The sequence below is a fragment of the Amphimedon queenslandica genome, unplaced genomic scaffold, assembly GCF_000090795.2.
Source record: "Amphimedon queenslandica unplaced genomic scaffold, v1.1 AMPQUscaffold_13395, whole genome shotgun sequence".
NCBI lineage: Eukaryota > Metazoa > Porifera > Demospongiae > Haplosclerida > Niphatidae > Amphimedon > Amphimedon queenslandica.
The window spans coordinates 173,888-192,179 of NW_003546369.1; the positions used below are offsets into that span (position 1 = coordinate 173,888).

The 18,292-nt window shown below is 35.6% G+C and overlaps 3 protein-coding genes across 3 annotated transcripts in view; 2 read left to right on the top strand and 1 right to left on the bottom strand.

Annotated features, from left to right (window-relative positions):
• Positions 1 to 303: 303 nt before the first annotated feature.
• On the bottom strand, positions 304 to 8,310 carry LOC100640623 (myotubularin-related protein 6-like). Its single transcript, XM_019996874.1, has 16 exons — positions 8,235 to 8,310; positions 7,977 to 8,093; positions 7,425 to 7,587; positions 7,038 to 7,195; positions 6,628 to 6,756; positions 6,397 to 6,531; positions 6,204 to 6,339; positions 6,010 to 6,116; positions 5,338 to 5,463; positions 5,165 to 5,287; positions 4,855 to 4,982; positions 4,394 to 4,519; positions 3,150 to 3,276; positions 1,563 to 1,853; positions 1,096 to 1,236; positions 304 to 581 (listed from the first exon to the last, which is right to left on the bottom strand). The coding sequence occupies exons 1-16, from the start codon at positions 8,259 to 8,261 to the stop codon at positions 567 to 569; spliced, it is 2,049 nt and encodes a 682-aa protein (XP_019852433.1). The 5' UTR covers positions 8,262 to 8,310; the 3' UTR covers positions 304 to 566.
• Positions 8,311 to 8,323: 13 nt separating this feature from the next.
• Positions 8,324 to 14,202, top strand: LOC100640751 (SH3 and PX domain-containing protein 2A-like). The gene is made up of 12 exons (XM_019996873.1): positions 8,324 to 8,494; positions 8,554 to 8,634; positions 8,788 to 8,863; positions 9,601 to 9,677; positions 9,905 to 9,993; positions 10,191 to 10,354; positions 10,441 to 10,532; positions 10,812 to 10,948; positions 11,051 to 11,141; positions 11,964 to 12,114; positions 12,167 to 12,204; positions 12,263 to 14,202. Exons 1-12 carry the CDS (start codon positions 8,327 to 8,329, stop codon positions 14,108 to 14,110), a joined length of 3,012 nt encoding a protein of 1,003 aa, XP_019852432.1. The 5' UTR covers positions 8,324 to 8,326; the 3' UTR covers positions 14,111 to 14,202.
• Positions 14,203 to 14,322: 120 nt separating this feature from the next.
• Positions 14,323 to 18,292, top strand: part of LOC109582207 (uncharacterized) — a 7,703-nt gene continuing 3,733 nt past the window's right edge. Inside the window, exons 1-12 of the mRNA XM_019996858.1 lie at positions 14,323 to 14,597; positions 14,646 to 14,816; positions 14,869 to 15,024; positions 15,577 to 15,735; positions 15,792 to 15,962; positions 16,049 to 16,207; positions 16,252 to 16,425; positions 16,468 to 16,531; positions 16,584 to 17,040; positions 17,477 to 17,759; positions 17,810 to 17,877; positions 18,030 to 18,274. Of these exons, the coding sequence (XP_019852417.1) occupies positions 14,546 to 14,597; positions 14,646 to 14,816; positions 14,869 to 15,024; positions 15,577 to 15,735; positions 15,792 to 15,962; positions 16,049 to 16,207; positions 16,252 to 16,425; positions 16,468 to 16,531; positions 16,584 to 17,040; positions 17,477 to 17,759; positions 17,810 to 17,877; positions 18,030 to 18,274 (2,159 nt within the window). The 5' untranslated portion in view covers positions 14,323 to 14,545. The remainder of the gene's footprint in view (positions 14,598 to 14,645; positions 14,817 to 14,868; positions 15,025 to 15,576; positions 15,736 to 15,791; positions 15,963 to 16,048; positions 16,208 to 16,251; positions 16,426 to 16,467; positions 16,532 to 16,583; positions 17,041 to 17,476; positions 17,760 to 17,809; positions 17,878 to 18,029; positions 18,275 to 18,292) is intronic.

The following is an 18,292-nucleotide window of genomic DNA, read 5'->3' on the forward strand; positions in this document are numbered from 1 at the left end:
TTTTGTCAGCTCATGAAGCATTCGCTTTTTTTTGTGTGGGAAGCCCTGACCTAATAACACATTACATACTTTACAATGTAACATTCAGTTAGTGAATAAATAATATTTATTTGTCCTCTTCCCCCCCCCCTCTTCTCTATCATAATAGTCTTATAGACACAATCAACAGCATCAGCACGGGATAGAATGGAGAACCACTAATCCATTAGGCAGACAAGAGTCGAATCCTGCTGTTGTCACGGTAGTATAATGTAACGTAACCCACCATCCATTCAGCCTCCACGCCCATTAGTGTATAATCACTTCAATTGTTTAAGTGTCGGGTACATTTTTTACATTTGTTCTAACAGCAACTAACTATATATTATTATTATTATTATTATATAAATTATGTATTAGTTTCTCAATACTTCTTCCTTGTTTATTATCCTCACCCCCCCCCCTCTCTCTCTCTCTTCTTTTCACTCTATTTTTCTGTGTATTAAATGTATTTTTGTGTTTTATTTTTGTCTGTGTATTGTTCAAGTCATATGAGTTGCTTGTGTGTCATCAGCACTTGCTTCTTCTCATCTTTCTAAAATCTATTTTTTTAAAAAGAGAAAATTAAACTAATTAATGTTGTTGTAGAAGCATAGTAAAAATGTTGATATCAATTCATCAATTTACAAGTTAAGGTGTGGATCAAGTGTGAAGCAAAATTTTTAATTTATTAATGTAAAGCTTTTAAGGAATTAAAAATCATTTTCACAGATTTTAATTTCAAAAGTCTCAACAAAATTGCAAAATCAGTGAAAGTTAATTAAGTCTCTCAAAGTTTTCAGGTCTGGCATGCATAAGGACTACAACAATTTTCGTGGCTCAAAATTTCACATTTTTTTCAAAAAAATAATAAAATCCTCGAAAATCAATTTAATACAGTTCAAAATGGCCAAAAAGTAAAAAATTAATTATAAAAGTTAAAGCCACAAAATCGATTTTTGGACAGATCCGCAAAATTTTTGGGCCACGAACATTTTCCACTATACAGTATTAAAGGATTGATACATGAAGTTCTATTTTAATACATGTAGTAGCCTACTAGGTTAGTATGCTTACCTGTTGGTCGCTTATATTGCTCATCTTTGAACATGATTTGCAGACTCTGTGTGATGTGGTTGATGTTGCCAGATAGCGCAACGGAGCATGATAGCTACCACAAGTACTACAGACCACAGTACCACAATAACTGCAATGATACTAAGGGGGGAAAGGAGAAAAGAAAATGAGCTAAGGTAAAAATAGCAAAAAAATTAAGCAACAGAATTTCAGTGCCCAAATTTTCTATTTTAAAGCTAATTGTTCCAGTCAAAAGTTAAGAAATAAATTTAGCACTACCAAATAATAATGACTAACAAAACTAAATGCATTCATAGGAACTAATTATTATATTGAATTTAACATTACAATTATTGGCAGTTTTTCAGTCACGTATATTGTACATTGGTGGTTTTCACAGACAAATATTTCATGCTATACACTATACACATGTACATGCATAACATACATCAAGACATATATGTTACCTTTCTCTTTGAGAAGGTAAAAGCAGAGCCACACCCACACTGTGACGCCACTCTCAACGGAGTCCAGGGTAGATTTATTTCGGGTACATGTAGCAATAACGAGCGAAGATTAAGAGACTCAAGTCGTAATTTCTCATTGCAGCCCTTTAAAGGAGCCCTTCCATCAGGCTCACTGGATGAAGGATCTTTTGATTCGTCAGTAAAGACATCCTCTGAAGTGGAAGTTGTGCTTGAACACAAAGAGAGACACTCTTGATACTCTTTGATCTGCTTTTCTAAAGAATCTCTGTGCTACAAAATTGATGTAAAAAATTGTTCATTATTAAGTCAAACTACATGTAGCCATTTTTGCAAAAAAAACCATGGGATATAGCCTTTAGATATTTTTGAAAAATTGGCCTGCATGCTTTTAAAAATGGCCATAACTCGAAAATTTTTATCAGAATCAGCTCAAATTTTCTATATAGCATAAGTACATCAATATGTATCAGAAATTGTAATAAAAATGTGGGGTGATTTCGGAGCCATTTTTGCAAAAAAAACCATGGGCTATAGCCTTGGGTATTTTTCAAAAATTGGCTTGATTTTAAAAATGGCCATAACTCAACAAATATTTATTGGAATCGGCTCAAACTTTCTATATAGCATAAGTACATCAATATGTGTCAGAAATTGTAATAAAAATTTGGGGTGATTTCGGAGCCATTTTTTTGAAAAAACCATGGGCTAATAGCCTTGGGTATTTTTCAAAAATTGGCTTGATTTTTAAAAATGGCCATAACTCGAAAATTTTTCTATCGGAATCGGCTCAAACTTTCTATATAGCATAAGTACATCAATATGTATCAGAAATTGTAATAAAAATTTGGGGTGATTTCAGAGCCATTTTTTGGAAAAAACCATGGGCTATAGCCTTGGGTATTTTTCAAAAATTGGCTTGATTTTAAAAATGGCCATAACTCAAAAATTTTTCATCTGAATCGGCTCAAACTTTTTATATAGCATAAATACATCAATATGTATCAAAAAATGAAATTAAAAATTGGGGTGATTTCAGAGCCATTTTTCAGAAAAAACCATGGGCTATATAGCCTTGGGTATTTTTCAAAAATTGGCTTGATTTTAAAAATCGCCATAACTCGAAATTTTTTTATCGGAATCGGCTCAAACTTTCTATATAGCATAAGTACATCAATATGTATCAAAAAATGAAATAAAAAATTGGGATGATTTTGAAACCATTTTTCAGAAAAAACCATGGGCAATTATTATAGCCTTTCTTATAGTACAATTTTATTTTTACAAGTGGCAAGCAAAAATTAGATTATTTTAGAGAATTAAGGAAGAATTAAGGGCTATAGCCTTTGTCTTTTTATACGCTTGTTTTTAAAAAAATACTCATAACTAAAAAATTATTTGTTGAAAACAGCTCAAATTTTCTACACAGCATGATCCTTGTGCCAAGACTGTAGATGCTAACTTGCTGAAAACCTAAAGCAACTTCTAAAAATTCTTTACAAATCTGATTTTGATCAAACAACAATAATAATAGATACCATGCACTATAGTCAAAATTCTTTGGCTTACTTGTTCCAAGTATTTAATGTGGTCCTGAATGCAGACATTTTGCTGCCTGAGGCTGCCAGCCACTTCCTCCATTAGTTCCTGTGGGTGTGGTCCCGTCTCATAGCAACAATAGAGACCTCTCCACAAACTAAGTGAATTACAAGTCACAAACATAAAACATTCACCCACAAGTGTTAGCAATAAATACTGTTTAGTATAATGCCTTAAGGCCAGTTATTTTTAAGTACCTTAAGGATACAATTGTTTGCGGGTATTTAATTTAGCGAATTTTAGCGATTAAAAAAAATCGCTAACTTAAGTCCGCACTAATTTTAATTTCCTCATTGAAAGTGGGTGTGGTCACAATAATAAAATGACGGCCATCAGCAAGTCTGAGCTTACTTGCAGCAAACGGTCAGCAAGATAATACTAAACTGCTGTCCAAAGACTTCTCTAGCAGTTAGCCTAGGTTAACAAAGCAGATGACAATCTTCTTCGTTCAGTGACTGCTTCTAACTGTAAGCAAGATAACTTTACATGTTAATGGCTGCAGAGTCAGTGATAAAGCAATTTAAGCAAGATTAATGCAACAAGATCTACTGTATTAGTGTATTTAGACTTGTGCAATTGCTTTGCTTGCTCATACATGTAAATCACAGCACATAATCTATAGCTTGCTTAGGCTCGCCCCTTTAATTCTTCTAGAAGTTATTAATATCAAATGATCAAAAACGCTAAATTAAGTACCAGCCAAATGTCAGTTTCATGAAAATCGCTAAAATAAGTACACGCTAATAATTGTCTCCTTAAGGTAGATAAATACTTGCAATTTGCTAATAGTACTGATTTTATCGTAGGGCTTCTTTTCTTCGAGGGCTGTAAATTCCGTGAATTTGTCTAGAAATCTATTTTTCAGATTTAATTTTTGCAAATTTATGCCATCTGCCATATTTTACCATAATAATTTGACTTTTGTGGAAGTAATTTTTGCAAATCTTTAAAAAAATGGCGAAATCCACAATATTTACAGCCCTAAAAAAAGGCACTTATGGTCATTTTTGGCAATTTTGCTCTTTTATCAATTAATAACTATTAATAAATCTAGATTTTTAATAAATGCAGGTATTAGTTTTTGCGATATTAAAGCCGTTTGCAAAAAAACGTAAAAATCAGTACTCACAAAATAATAGTGGCTTTAAGGCAATTACAAATCTCTAACAATTATTTCTTTCTCTGAAGTACATTATACATAATTATAGACATACCTCAATATTGATACTTCAGTTTTGGGCATTATGTAATTCTCTGTGTCGTTATCAAAAAGAGGATTAGTAAAATCATCCAACCGTGACCATATGTACCCCCACAGGGAATAAGTCTTCTCACTAAACCTAAAAAAGAAAAATAAATAAAACTTGAAAAAAAATAAATATTAACATACTGTATAGGGGTTATATTTCACTGGTAATAAATTTCGTGAATTTTGCCTTTTCATTAAATTTGCGAAATTAAATTCCACAAAAGAGGTGTGGCACACTAGTAAAAATGGCTGCAGAAGGTAAGATTCACGAAAATTTATACCAACAAATGGCAAATCTGAAAAAATTCATGAAATTTTATACCAACAAAATAAAACCCCTATACGGTATAAGATAACTAAGTCTATAATTTATAATACATGTAAAGTAATGTGTACGTTAATTATAATTTTATTTTGTTTATTTACTTGTTTATTTTCCTGTCTCTTTCGTTGTTTCCAAGGAAAGTCCCAAACTGGCAGGAGAAGAGATGATCGTGAATTGTTAATAAAAATAATTCATTAAACTCAAAACTTTTGGGAAACTGAACCATAATCTGTAAGAGAACGAGAGAGAGAGAGAGAGAGGGGGGAGGGAGGAAGGGAGAGAGGGAGGGAGGGAGGGAGGGAGAGAGAGAGAGAGAGAGGGAGAGAGGGAGGAAGAGAGAGAGAGAGAGAGAGGGAGAGAATGATAAGATACAGAGAGTCAAATCATAGGCCTTGATGATAAAATCTCTACCTGCCAGACAGCATCTAAGAATTGCGTAAAAATTGGTGAGACTTCTTTACTATCACTGTTAATGTGGCCACTCCTTATAGTGAACTTGTGTCCGAATGAAAGCCACTCCTTCTCGATAAGAATCTTTTGAAAAAGTAACTAAAATATTTTGTTAGCTAATCCTTTTCTCTTACCATAAAGCCATGAATAGTCCTGTAGTATTTATCGATCATTAGTGAGGCCAGAGAGCAGGTTTGGGCTGTCCTATCCCAGCCATCAGAGCAATGAACTAATACATTAATCCCTTCAGTGTATAGAGCCTAGCAATATCAATAATAATGAATTAGTCTTCTACTAATACCATAATTTACTGATACTTTCGGTACCAGTATTACACTTAATGTATACACAAATAGCCACTTTGATACCAATACATGTACATAAGATGTAAATTGATTTTACGTAACATGAGTAAATATTCAAAGTTAACAAGAAGCAAGTTTCTATTTCAAAATACAAAGAAGCTTAACCATGTGATAATAATTTCATTTATGACTAATGATTACTTTAATTATAATCAATTTACTCATACTTGCTTTTACAATTAATTTAATAGCGATTCAATACCAAAACCTCAGTATCTGTGCCTAAATACCAGTAGCAGTGGAACACTATAATAAATACGACACTACCAATTGTTTCATGTAGTACTATATATCAATCATGTCATCATAATATTCAGTTCAAAATATACAAATAATTCCATGCATGGTTTGTTATTGGTTACATAAGCTATACCTTATATTGCATGTACATGTAATCCTACAATGATAGAAATGCCATTCAACTCTACCTTCCCTAAGTACCTTTGCAATAAATGCCCCAGCCTCCAATACTAAGTGTATGTGTCTCAGCCACGAAGAAGCATCCAGTCCTTGCAGTACACTACTCACACCAGCAGGTGAGTGTAAAGCTAGCAGAGAGAGAGAGGGAGAGGGAGAGGGAGGGTGGGAAAAAAGAGAGTACTTATAAAATTCTATAGAGGATGTGTCTTACTGACCTTCCAGTAGCTTTTGTAGGCTCTCTCTCATCACATGGATGTTCTGTATGTTATTAAACTGATAAACAATATTTGGATAGTTATCAGTGGTCTCATAGCCACCTTTATGTGCTGCCTTATTGGCAACTGCATTAATCTATACACACAAAGGAATAACACATACATACTTATATGTACATGCACTTAAGTATACTTTGGGTCTTGAGTCTAGTAAGTGAAGGGATGATGAGTTTGGATTGGCATCAATGATTGCTTGGATCATTGCCTCATCTTCCTGTGACCTTCGAGTGATGTACGTCAGAGGCTGACTAGACCTACAGAGAGCACTCTAGGAATGAGAGAGGAAGGAGAGAACATATACAAAAATAAATTCAATTAGTTAGAAAAATTTAATAATTAGTTCCAGTGCATTTTAATGGCTTACATTCTTTGCTTGACAGTAATAGGATAAAACTGGTAGTCGTCCTTTACTCCTGAACTTGGCACTTCCCAGCACGACTGATTTCTCTGCTTTAGCAGGCACAAACAAGGTATTACTGTACGTCTCACACAACTATACATAAATAAGATCAAGTTGATGACATAATAAAGTGTTGGTTTAGTCAAATATAACTGTGACAACTATACTACTGCTTTCATTTGGGACTGGTAATAATAAACTAAAGGCACTAATATAAGCTGCTTACAAATTAAAAGGATCAATTGGGGAAAAGCATGGACAATAATAGCCTATTAAAATTTGATTATTAAATCTAAAAATTGCAGTTCAAACTTTTTTGTATAGCATAAGAGCATCAATAAGTGATTCAAGATACATTAGTATTCATTATTTACTTCATAGTCTTTATTAAGCTCAGTGCAGACCCAGTGCTCATTGGGCACACCCATCCTACCATACTCCACTACTGAATCATAAAGATTCCAACCAGAGCTCTTCACAAAGCCATCACTACTAGGAGTGAACTGAAACGCATATAATTCTCTGTATGTATCTGGAGAAGGAAGGAGAGAGGGGAAAGAGAGAGAGAGAGAGACAGAGACAGAGACAGAGAGAGAGACAGAGACTGAATAATTAAGATGTTTCATGTACATATGAAAATGAAAGGCAACTAAATACACATTATACTTGTACAGCACACAAGTACACAATAGAAGATAAATTCACTAATGACAAACAAAATTCAAACAATCTCAACTACTATGCTTGCCATGCATCATTACCAGGGCGAGAGAAAGAGGCTATGGTGTCCATGATATCGTGACAGTCAGACTCTCGTGGTATTATCATGAATAACTGACGGAATGTCTTTGTCTCGATAACAAGAGGATAGCCTTTGGTAGTGAGGGACTGCCTCTCTACTGAGTGTATGTGATGATATAATACCTGAGAGGGAAAGAAACCAGAGGATAAAAGAGAAAGAGGAGGAGGAGAAAGAAAAAGATAGGAAGAGAGCAAAAATATTACACATTTCAATATTTTGTAACAATAAACTATTCATTTTGATTTTTAAAATCAAGAACACTCATTAAAATTGATGCCCACATTTTCAATGAAGGTCACAATTAATGCACAAGCAAATTTTGGTTAATGAATATCGTTAGCAAATTAGAGCAACCCACAATTGCCTCGTTAGGTTGCATGCTTTATAAATGGATCCAAAAATTGATAAGTTGTGCGTAACTTCCTTCTAAAAGCCCGAGAGCTCTGCTAAGCTCCAATTTTTGCAAAAATCTAATGCATAATTATTATAATCATTCTATAACCGGACTAACCCATGTCTCCATTAGACCAGTTGGTTCAATAAAAATGAGGTGACGGTCAGTGAGACACAGCGTCCCAGTCACATACTCTCTTCTCCTGTGGCGCTGGTAGAGCAATACACGCTCGACCTAAGATCAATACATATCTCAAATGAACAATACTGATTGTATTTTGCATTGAAACTCGTATAATACTGTAAGCAGGTTAATAAAGACTAGTCCCTACATGTGGCATTCTCCATGCTCCTCTCTATCTCTCCTTTCCCTTACTTTTGGTGTCTTTATACGACTATCCATCTTGATCTTTTACTTTAGCAACCTTAACTCAAGAATGGGTGTGGCACAATGTAAGGGCGTGGCTGATGCTAACCACGCCTTCTTGGTCCTGCTATTTCACCACCCACCATTTTTGCTGTACATACAGCAAAACAAGCAAAAGGGAGAGAAAGGATCAGCGCAGAATGGGGAAGACCGTGCTGGAAGCTAAAGTGGTCGATATTCAAAAGAGAAGATATCCCTCGAAGCATTATGTAAGCTGTCCACTGTGGAAATATGGCTCTACTACCCACCTATCCCTTTCCTTCTCTAGGTGTATGTCATTGAAGTTGTTTGGTCAGAAGGAACCCAGACACTCATATACAGACGATACAGCAGCTTCTTTGAATTTCAGGTACAATGTGATTTGTGTATGTGCATAAATGAGAGCCTCTTGGGTCATAGCAATGTCATAGTATGATAGCCTTGCGTAGCCAGAGTCTGGCTACACAAGACTAATGGTACGAGTCATTGCAGGAAGTTTTGAACTTGTTTATTATTGTTGTAGTGTGGCTTACTTGCTAAGTTTCCAATTGAAGCTGGAGAGAAGAATCCTGCTGACAGATGTATACCATTCCTACCAGGTACAGCATTCCAGTATAATAACTAAATGATCATGTTGACTGAGCACTATTCGTAATCATAATTCATAATATTGAGTCTGATTAAACTGGTACTATGCTATGCTTATATTTTTATGGCTGCTTCTTATTTTTAAAGGAAATTTTGATATGCTGCCAGAACTGCTTTAGGCTATGTTTACACAGCAATGCAAAACGAATCGTTTTAAAAGTATCCACTTTGAACACAGTTTTTGTTTTCATAGAGTTCTATCAAGATTCTATCATGTTTTCATTCGTTTTTGTGTAAACAGAAGCATAAAACAGGCACAAAACTTTTCCGATTGCATAGTTTTCCTTGCTGTGTAAACGTGGCCTTTAAACTGCTTGATAAGAAGTAAAAGTAGCTTTTGTAGTTTTATGGACAAGCCACTTCACATGTACATCTACTCTATATGCATTCCAGTGCTGGCTTGATGCCTAATGATGACAAAGGAATGCATTGACTCCCTCATTTGTGAGGGAGTCGTGTAAATCAAGATCATATGTACATGTACATATTTCTATGTGTATCATATGTTATGAATAAACTACAGATGTTGAGGGTTACTGGATATTATACAGGAAGATGTTAGTTGATTAGAACCTGGGGCTTCTAATCAGCTAATGTCTGCTGTATATAGTAGATGTACATGTATAGTGTACATGCATGTATGAGTAATGACGTTTACTATTAGATTGATTGTATGTGTTATTGGTAGGTAAGATAATATGGGGCAGGAGTCATGTTAGAAGTGTTGCTGAGAAGAGGATGGGCCCTATCAGTGACTACTGTCAGGTAATGAGAATAGGGAGAGGGAGAGAGAGAGGGGGGGAGGGAGAGAGAGAGAGAGGGAGGGAGAGAGAGAGAGAGGGAGGGAGGGAGAGAGGGAGAGAGAGACAGAGACAGAGAGTCGGACAATATACAATGCACAAAAGCATTAAATGGATGATCACATCATGTTATAAAACTCATACTGAAGAATATTTTGACTTCCATTATAAATAACATCCCATTCTTTACAGGCTGTGATACGATTACCATCACATCTATCCCAAGACTCTTATATTCTTAATTTCTTTGAAGTGAAACCTGATGACATCAACCCACAAGTGTAAGTACATGTACACACATTATGTCTTTGCTCTATTGTTTTGTTCTAGCTTTTGTACTAATGTAGCTTTTAATTTTACAGATCAATGATGCATGTTAAAACAATTAGAGCTATACTATTGAAGTTATTCAGCAAAAGAATTCATCCTTTTAAAATTAAAAAATACCAGATTTGACTGTCATTTTTGTTTACTCTAGGGCCAAGGAGGAGAAATCCAAAAAGAAGGAGAGTGCCAATGACATCAGTGACCCAATCCTATTAGAGCAATACACTGCCATTGCTGACTATAAGAAACAAAAGAACACTGAGTGCAGCCTTGCTGCTGGACAAGTTGTTGAAGTCATTGACAAGAATGAAAATGGTACTTCTTCATTCTCTCCTTTACCCTTATTTGTTTTTCATCACCTTTTCGCTTTCTTTTTGTTTATTTTCATTCTTCCTTTACAGGCTGGTGGTTTGTTCATATGGATGATCTTAATGAAGGATGGGTACCAGCCACTTACCTTGAACCAATTTATGGCCAGACTGAAGCCAACAAGGTAGAATGAGAAAAGAGAGAGAGAGAAAGCAGGAGAGGCTTAGTGAGAAAAGAACTTTATTCACATTCCTTTTTTATTGTGATATACCAATAGCTTAACTGAGCTTGGTTTTTTACATGTGCTGCTCTAAATGAGGGATTTAATATACTAATGAATATATACTATGATAATAATATTAATCATAAATCCCTGCCTTAAAACAAATAAGGCAAAATTCAAACTATAGAAGCAAAGATGTTTGTCTATCCTTTATTTTTTGTGTTGCATAACATTATATAGTCATTCATGTTGGATACACCAGAGACACACATTACCACTAGCAATTACAAAGCTAAGAATCCTGATGAGTTGTCCTTTGAGAGAGGAGTCATTGTTGAAGTCTTTGAAAAAGGAATGGATGGATGGTGGAAAGCTAAGTGAGTCACTTCATAATAGCAATTACACATGTACCATGAATCCACAATCTGCCCTCTCTCTCTCTCTCTCTTGTTCTGCTTTCTTCTCTCTTCTTTTTCTAGGTACTTGGATAAAGATGGGTTTGTACCAGCATGTTACTTAACTAGGTACTATGGGACAGTGAATGATATCTCAGCTGGTGGACCAATACAAGTCAGTAAATTACTACTAGCTTCTGAAGCACTTTTTTAAAGACCGTTTGAAGTGTACATGTAGTTTGGGCTAATCCTGGTCAAGTTTAGATTTTTTACGAATTTTAAAGTTACTCAAAATTTGGTCATGGACTATAATAGACTATTTAGTACAGGAAATTTTTTCAAAAATGGCTATGAAAGAAATCTTCGTTTTTGTTACACTTCCTGATACATATACATGTTTTTATGATGTGTAAAAAGTTTGAGCTGATTCAGATCAAAATTGGATTTTTTTACCAATTTTTAAAGTTCTAAAAAATCGGGCTAAATTTCCTGTACTATAGTACAGTGTAGGAGGGAGCTGAGCCCTTAAATAAACATTTTTAAAAATAAATACAAGACAAGGATAAATAGTAGGTTAAGAAATGAGAAAATAAAGAGAGTAATAATGAAAATTAAAAAAAAAATAAGTAAGATAGATTGAATAAGTTAGGTTAGGGTGAGGTGAAGACAGGGTCTTTGGCCAACTTTTGTCAAAAATAAAGAGGGCAGAATTCTTTATTTTTATTACATTTTCTGATACATACATGTATGCATGTTTTTATAATGTGTAAAAAGTTAGAGCTTATTCTGAGTAAAATTGGATCTTTTACGAATTTTTGAAGTTACTCTCAAAAATTTTCCAATGTACTCTGGCCTGGACTGTAATGCATAGTATGGCAATTGCATAAGAGAGAACTATCCATTTATGTCATTTTGCACGTGCACAGTTTTATCATTAATTAATTCTACCCTACAAATTATACATGTACATGTATTATTACATGTATTCACATTACAGGTGGTATCCACAGCACAAGAGGCTGTGACTTCGACTCTAAAACCAGCAAACTCTTCAGCTCCTAAGCCTCAACGCTCACCCTCTCCCATCAAATCCAACAAACACTTTCCTTTTCCTCTCAAACCTGGCGTGGATCCTTATGCAGAAGAGCGTAAGCTAACAAATAAATAATGATAATAATTAATTAGAGTCTTTATTTATAGCAATTTATGCACCTACTCCAAGAAAAGAAATGATCAAGGTAGGTCTGAAAAATTTATATTCAGCCACACTCTTTATTACATGCATTACTTGTATAGAGAGCTGATATTCGTAAAGTACCTCCTCCAGTCATTCAGAAGCCAATGCTAAAGAAAGGATCTAAGCAGCAGCTAGGAAAGTCCTCTTCTTTTTCTGACCCTGATGACGATGCTTATACTGAAATAGACGATTTTGTGAAGCCCACAGCAACCAAAAACGGAAGTCAAGAGGATGAGGATGACGAGGATCCTCATGATTATGAAATGATGAGTGAGCACTATATGACGATTGGTGACTTCACTGCAGGCATTGGAGATGGACTCAGTTTCAAGTCTGGCAAGGAGGTCTCTGTCATAACCAAGAACCCTTCGGGCTGGTGGTACGTTGAAATGGACTCACAGGAAGGCTGGGTCCCCTCTTCTTATCTCGAGAAGGTTTATAGTCCTTCGAGTATCGGACAAAAAGCAAACGAGAAAGCTAAAGAGACACCAGCAGTAGCAAAACCTCCTGAAGTAAAGAAGGTATTAAAAAGCCCGCCAGTCAAGCAAAGAGGAGGAGGAGTTAATGATAGCAAACCTGCTCCCTCTGGTATCAAGGCGAAATTAAAAGAGACTTCTTCAGTACCACTAGAGTCTCATAAGCCATCAGTGGCTGCTAGACCAGTCAAGTCACCTGTTAAACCGTCAGTGAGTGCCAAGCCTAAGCCAGCCATACCTCGTGTTGTGACTAATGATGCTACTGATGGAGGGGACACTGGGCAGTCATCAGTGGCTGCAATGGCTGCTGCACTCTCCAAGGGAATGGGAAAAAAGAGCACGTCACAGGGTGAAGTGAAAAGTACTCCGCCCAGACCAACAGTCCCAAAGAGGACAGTTCCTGTAGGAGCAGGTGGGGATGCTTTGAGTATAAAACGAGATTCACTTAAGAGATCATCAAGTACTGATGACATTGAGAGCAAGAAGACTAAATCCCCGCCTCCTTTGAAGCCACGCCCAAATGAGCTCATTCCGCCACCTCAGAGAGGGTATAAGTCAACGTCAAGCAGTCCTCAGCCAATGGGGAGGAAGTTCCTTAGGAAATCGACAGAGAACCTTACCGAGATTGATAATGACACACCCACTACTTCTCGGACTAGCTCTAGTAAGCCTGATAAACCACAGCCACCTCCAGCTCGTAAACTCACACAATCCGACACACAGACACGCCCTACACTGGGCGGAGCACGCTCGAATCAGACTATTAAACTTGGAGAGTTGGAGAAATCTCTATCAAAGAAGCCATTGCCTGGTAAAAGAGGTGGGCCGAGTCCTCCATTGAGAAAGAATACATCAACAGCATCCAGTAATGGGCCCCCCAAACGGCCTCAGACCGGACCTAATAAATCAGCACAGGCTAAAAAAGCCCCACCCCCAAGACCAGGCAATAGTCCCGCCCAGTCTCGTAGGCCCTCACTACCTGGTAGCAGCTCTACTCAGTCTCGTAAAGCTTCCTATGTAACGATTGCAGACTATTCCGGGGATGAGGGCTCGCTTAGTTTCAGAGAGGGAGAGAATGTTGAGGTTATTGAGAAGAATGATGAGGGATGGTGGTACGTGTCCATTAAAGGTAACGAAGGATGGATACCCTCGACTTTCATTGAGAAAACGACTAACGCACCAGAGAGACCATTCAAACCTCCACAGCCTAAGCTTGCTGCAAGGAAGTCAAAATCCATCCCTAAACTAACAGAGAATAGCTGTCGTGCCATTAGTGATTATAACCCACCAGTGTATGAGGATTCTGGTATCAGCCTCAAGGAGGGGGAAATATATGAAGTAATTGAGAGAGCTGATGGTGGTTGGTGGTATGTACAATATGGAGATAAAGAGGGCTGGGCACCTTCTTCATTCTTAGAGCCAGCTAACTAAAGGAGCTATAACCGACCCTTTATTGCTTACTGTTGTTTTTATTTTATTTTATTTGCTCATTCTTTTTAATATAAATTGATGTACAAGTGCAAGTATGGAGCTGTAATGTGCATGGATTGACTCTGATCATGCTACACTAACGAGCGTAAAGGCGTGTATGAAGTAAAAGTTTTATGGGTGCACGTGTTCAGTATTATCAATGTTTGCTATTCTTGCAACTATTTTTGATAATAAAAATAGATTTAGTGATGATCATTGCTGCATACCTTGTCAAATTTTCATAGCATAACAGTAGAGGAAATTGTAAATTTATAATCTATCTAATTTAATAATGATATTTTAATCTAATTGGATTGATGTCTTTTCAGACACTCCTCTGTCTATTATTTAAAGCTAGTGTGCTGATATTATAAGACATTGATCTAGTTGACACTGATGGCTGCAATGTTTATGCTGCTACTACTAGTTTTTCTTCCATTAGTCCATGGTAAAATAATATTGATTTAGGCCTTGGCTCTTAATTTGATTACAACAGGTTCCTCTGCTGATTGCTCTTATGGTCAGATTCGTTTGGTCGATGGAACTGCTCCTAATGAAGGTCTTCTTGAGATATGCATTAACAATACCTGGGGGACAGTTTGTGATAATCTCTGGACTGATAGTAATGCTGAAGTTGTCTGCAGGCAACTAGGATACACAGCTAATGGTATTAGATCAGTTTATTAGATTCATTAATGTGTTTATATTCTACTATACAGGTTCTGTGAGTGAATATTTCAGTACTGGATATGATCAAATATTTTTAGATAATGTTGTGTGTGGTGGATTTGAATCATCACTGCTCCACTGTAAACATAATATCATTGGAACACATGACTGTACACATGATCAAGATATTGGTGTAATATGCTCAAGTAAATAATGTGTGATATATAATGACAAAATTAATAGCCTGTAACATATTCAAGATATACATTCTCATTTATAAAGCAATTGTTTGAGTAGGAGAATTTACATTTGCTAGTGCAGGCTTCAAATGTTAATTGCCCATTTTATATTGAACTCCAAGCCGCATAATTTATTCCATTTCCAGCTAGATTTATGGTAGCTAGATCTGATTTTGCTGAATATTGTAGACACATAGATTTACTGTATAGCGGGTAAATTTGGAGGGGATAAATTTTGGTGAATTGCTAAATTGTGGATTTTAATTTTGGCAAATTTGTGGCCATGTGCCATTGAGCATGCGTATAATAGCTCAAAATGGCAGGTTTTATTTTGGTGAATGGCTATCAAAACGCCAAATTCGCCAAATTTAATCCCCTCCAAAATTACTCGCTATACGGTAGTACTTCTTTTTCCTTTTATTCTTTTTTTTAATTCATTGAAAAGGAATTTATTGATACAAGCCTACAATCTAAAATGCAAAATACAAATAACTAATTAGTAGCTCATTCTTTCTATAGATTGTTCATATGGTGACCTTCGTCTCATTAATGGTACTCTTCCTAATGAAGGACGTGTAGAAATTTGCATTGACAATACCTGGGGAACTGTTTGTGATAGAAATTGGACTAATGCTAGTGCTGATGTTGTATGTAAACAATTAGGATACAATACTACTGGTATGCATCTCTGTATAGGATAATTTGCATGTCTTGTTCCCCTTTCCTCCTCTAAGGTGCTGTTTACTCATTTTTTGGTGAAGGAAATGGGGACATATTTGTGAATGGTGTGAACTGCATTGGGTTTGAGAATACTTTACTTCAATGTGAACACAACTTGACTAGCTTGAGTCAAGGGACTGATTGCACTCATCAAGATGATGTTGGTGTAATATGTTTGTTATCAGGTAATATGCTGCACTTATATTGATTCTCATTAGCTTTCACTATGGAAATGTTTGTAATGAGGTTGCTTGATTGTTTGTTTCATTAGTTTGTTATGATGGCCAGCTACGCCTAGTCAATGGATCTCTTCCTAATGAAGGACGTCTAGAGATGTGCTATAACAATACTTGGGGAACAGTCTGTACTAATGGATGGACTAATATTGTTGCTGATTTTGCATGTGGACTGTTAGGATATTCTAATACAGGTATAATAATAATATTTTTTCTTGGATGACATGTGAATATTAAGGTGCTGTGTATCGGCTCAGTACTACTTTTGGACAAGGCAATGGAAGTGTATTTTTAGATTATGTTGCATGCGGAGGATTTGAGAGGTCATTATTACATTGTGTTCATAATCTAGTAGGAGACACCATGTACTGTGACCACGTTGGAGATGTTGGCATTATATGCTTGGACATAGGTTTGTTAGTACTTTCCTTTATAATAACAATTTCTTTGTTAGATCAATCTAATAATGAAACAATGTGTAGCACCAAGTTGGATAATGAGTTATGGGATACAATGAGGTACATGACCATACTACTATCTAATGATTGATAATTTATCATTGCATTATAGTGCTCAAGGAAAATGTGAACCTTACATAGACAATCCTTGGTTGAGTTCATCAGTGTGTGACAGTATTTATACAAGCTTGCATTATGTCTATACTCCTAATGCTCGATTATTAGGTCAACCTTTTGTTAGACTCTTAATGGAGAACATTACTACAAATCTTACCTTCACGCCACAGTGCTATGAGTCTGTTGTCAATGCACTCTGCATGCTCTATTATCTACCATGTGGCTACAATGGTACAATACAAGTTCCAAGGTTTCTCTGCTCTGATGCTTGTACTAATGTATCAGCACAAATGTGTTCTGATGATTGGAATGCTCTTCGTAGTTTCATTAATGATGAAATTTCTGCAGATCGTGATTTGAATGAGACCATAGTCATGCCAAACTGTAGTAATACTGACTTATTTATTGAGGCATTTAATCTTGACCGTGACTGCTGTGAGCCATTTTATCAGGTAAGAAGAATGCATCTTATGTTACTCTTGGTTAAGAACACATAAATCTACTCATGATATTATTTAATTGCATATTGTGCTGTGTAGTGGGAGGTATAAATTTTTAAAAGTTATTCTTTTATATTGTTGTTTCTAATTTCTAAACTTTTTGCTACTTTAACAGTAATGTTATTTCTCTTGAGTAGTCTATATTTTAACTGCTATGCTTTCCTCATTCCTCTCATACTATAAGTAGTAGAATACTATAATAATAGTAATACTAATGTAAACTTAACATCATGACACACCAAATAAGCCAATAATTATTTATAACACATTCTATAATGCCATTCCAAATTCAGATTCTTTTTATGACAGCTATTTGAATCTGTACAATGTATGCGTGTTCTATTTAATAATTATCATTATTATATTAAATGTTGTATTTCCATTAAAGCCAGGTCCAGTGTATAATCTGTTGGCATCTGATGTTACTAATACAAGTGTTAAACTGAGTTGGAGTTTTGATCCTCCAGTCACTGGTGGAGTATTATCATATGCTGCTGTATCTAACAGATTTAGTAATGGAACGCAATCATTTACTGGAAGAAATGTTAAGGAGCAAATGATATTTAATCTTGAACCATTCACTGTTTATAATTTTAGTGTCACTCTACTGAATACTTTTGGCAATAGATCTAGCAGTAAAGTAACTATCAATACTGAAACTCTACCAAATGGTAACTTAAATTTTAAAATATATTCATTTATTCTTGTCAAACATGTATAGTTCCTACTGCTCCTACTCTTATCAGTGCTGTGTCTATTAATTTAACCTCTATTTCAGTCAGTTGGAGAGTAAGTAGATCTATAACAGCATGAACACAGTGTAACACATTACATAGTAGATTGACTAGATTCCATAGTATATCAATCCATTAACTAATAATAACAAGATACATGTAGTTTCTTTTAATATAATATATATTAGAAGTAATGTCTTTTTAAAGAGCAATATAGATCCTTTAAGACAGTCAGAGGTGGAGTTGTATACAGTGATGTATTACACAGAAGGACAGCAGAATAATGAATTAAATGTAACTGCTCCTGCTAGTGTAGTGACAATAAATGGTCTTGCTGAAGAGAAAAATTATTCAGTAACAGTATCTGCTACTAACAGTGCAGGGAAAAGTGCATCTAGTAATCTTATTACAGTTCAAACTAGTAAGCATATCACATGTAGTAGTAATGTAATGTATTTTGTTCATTCCCA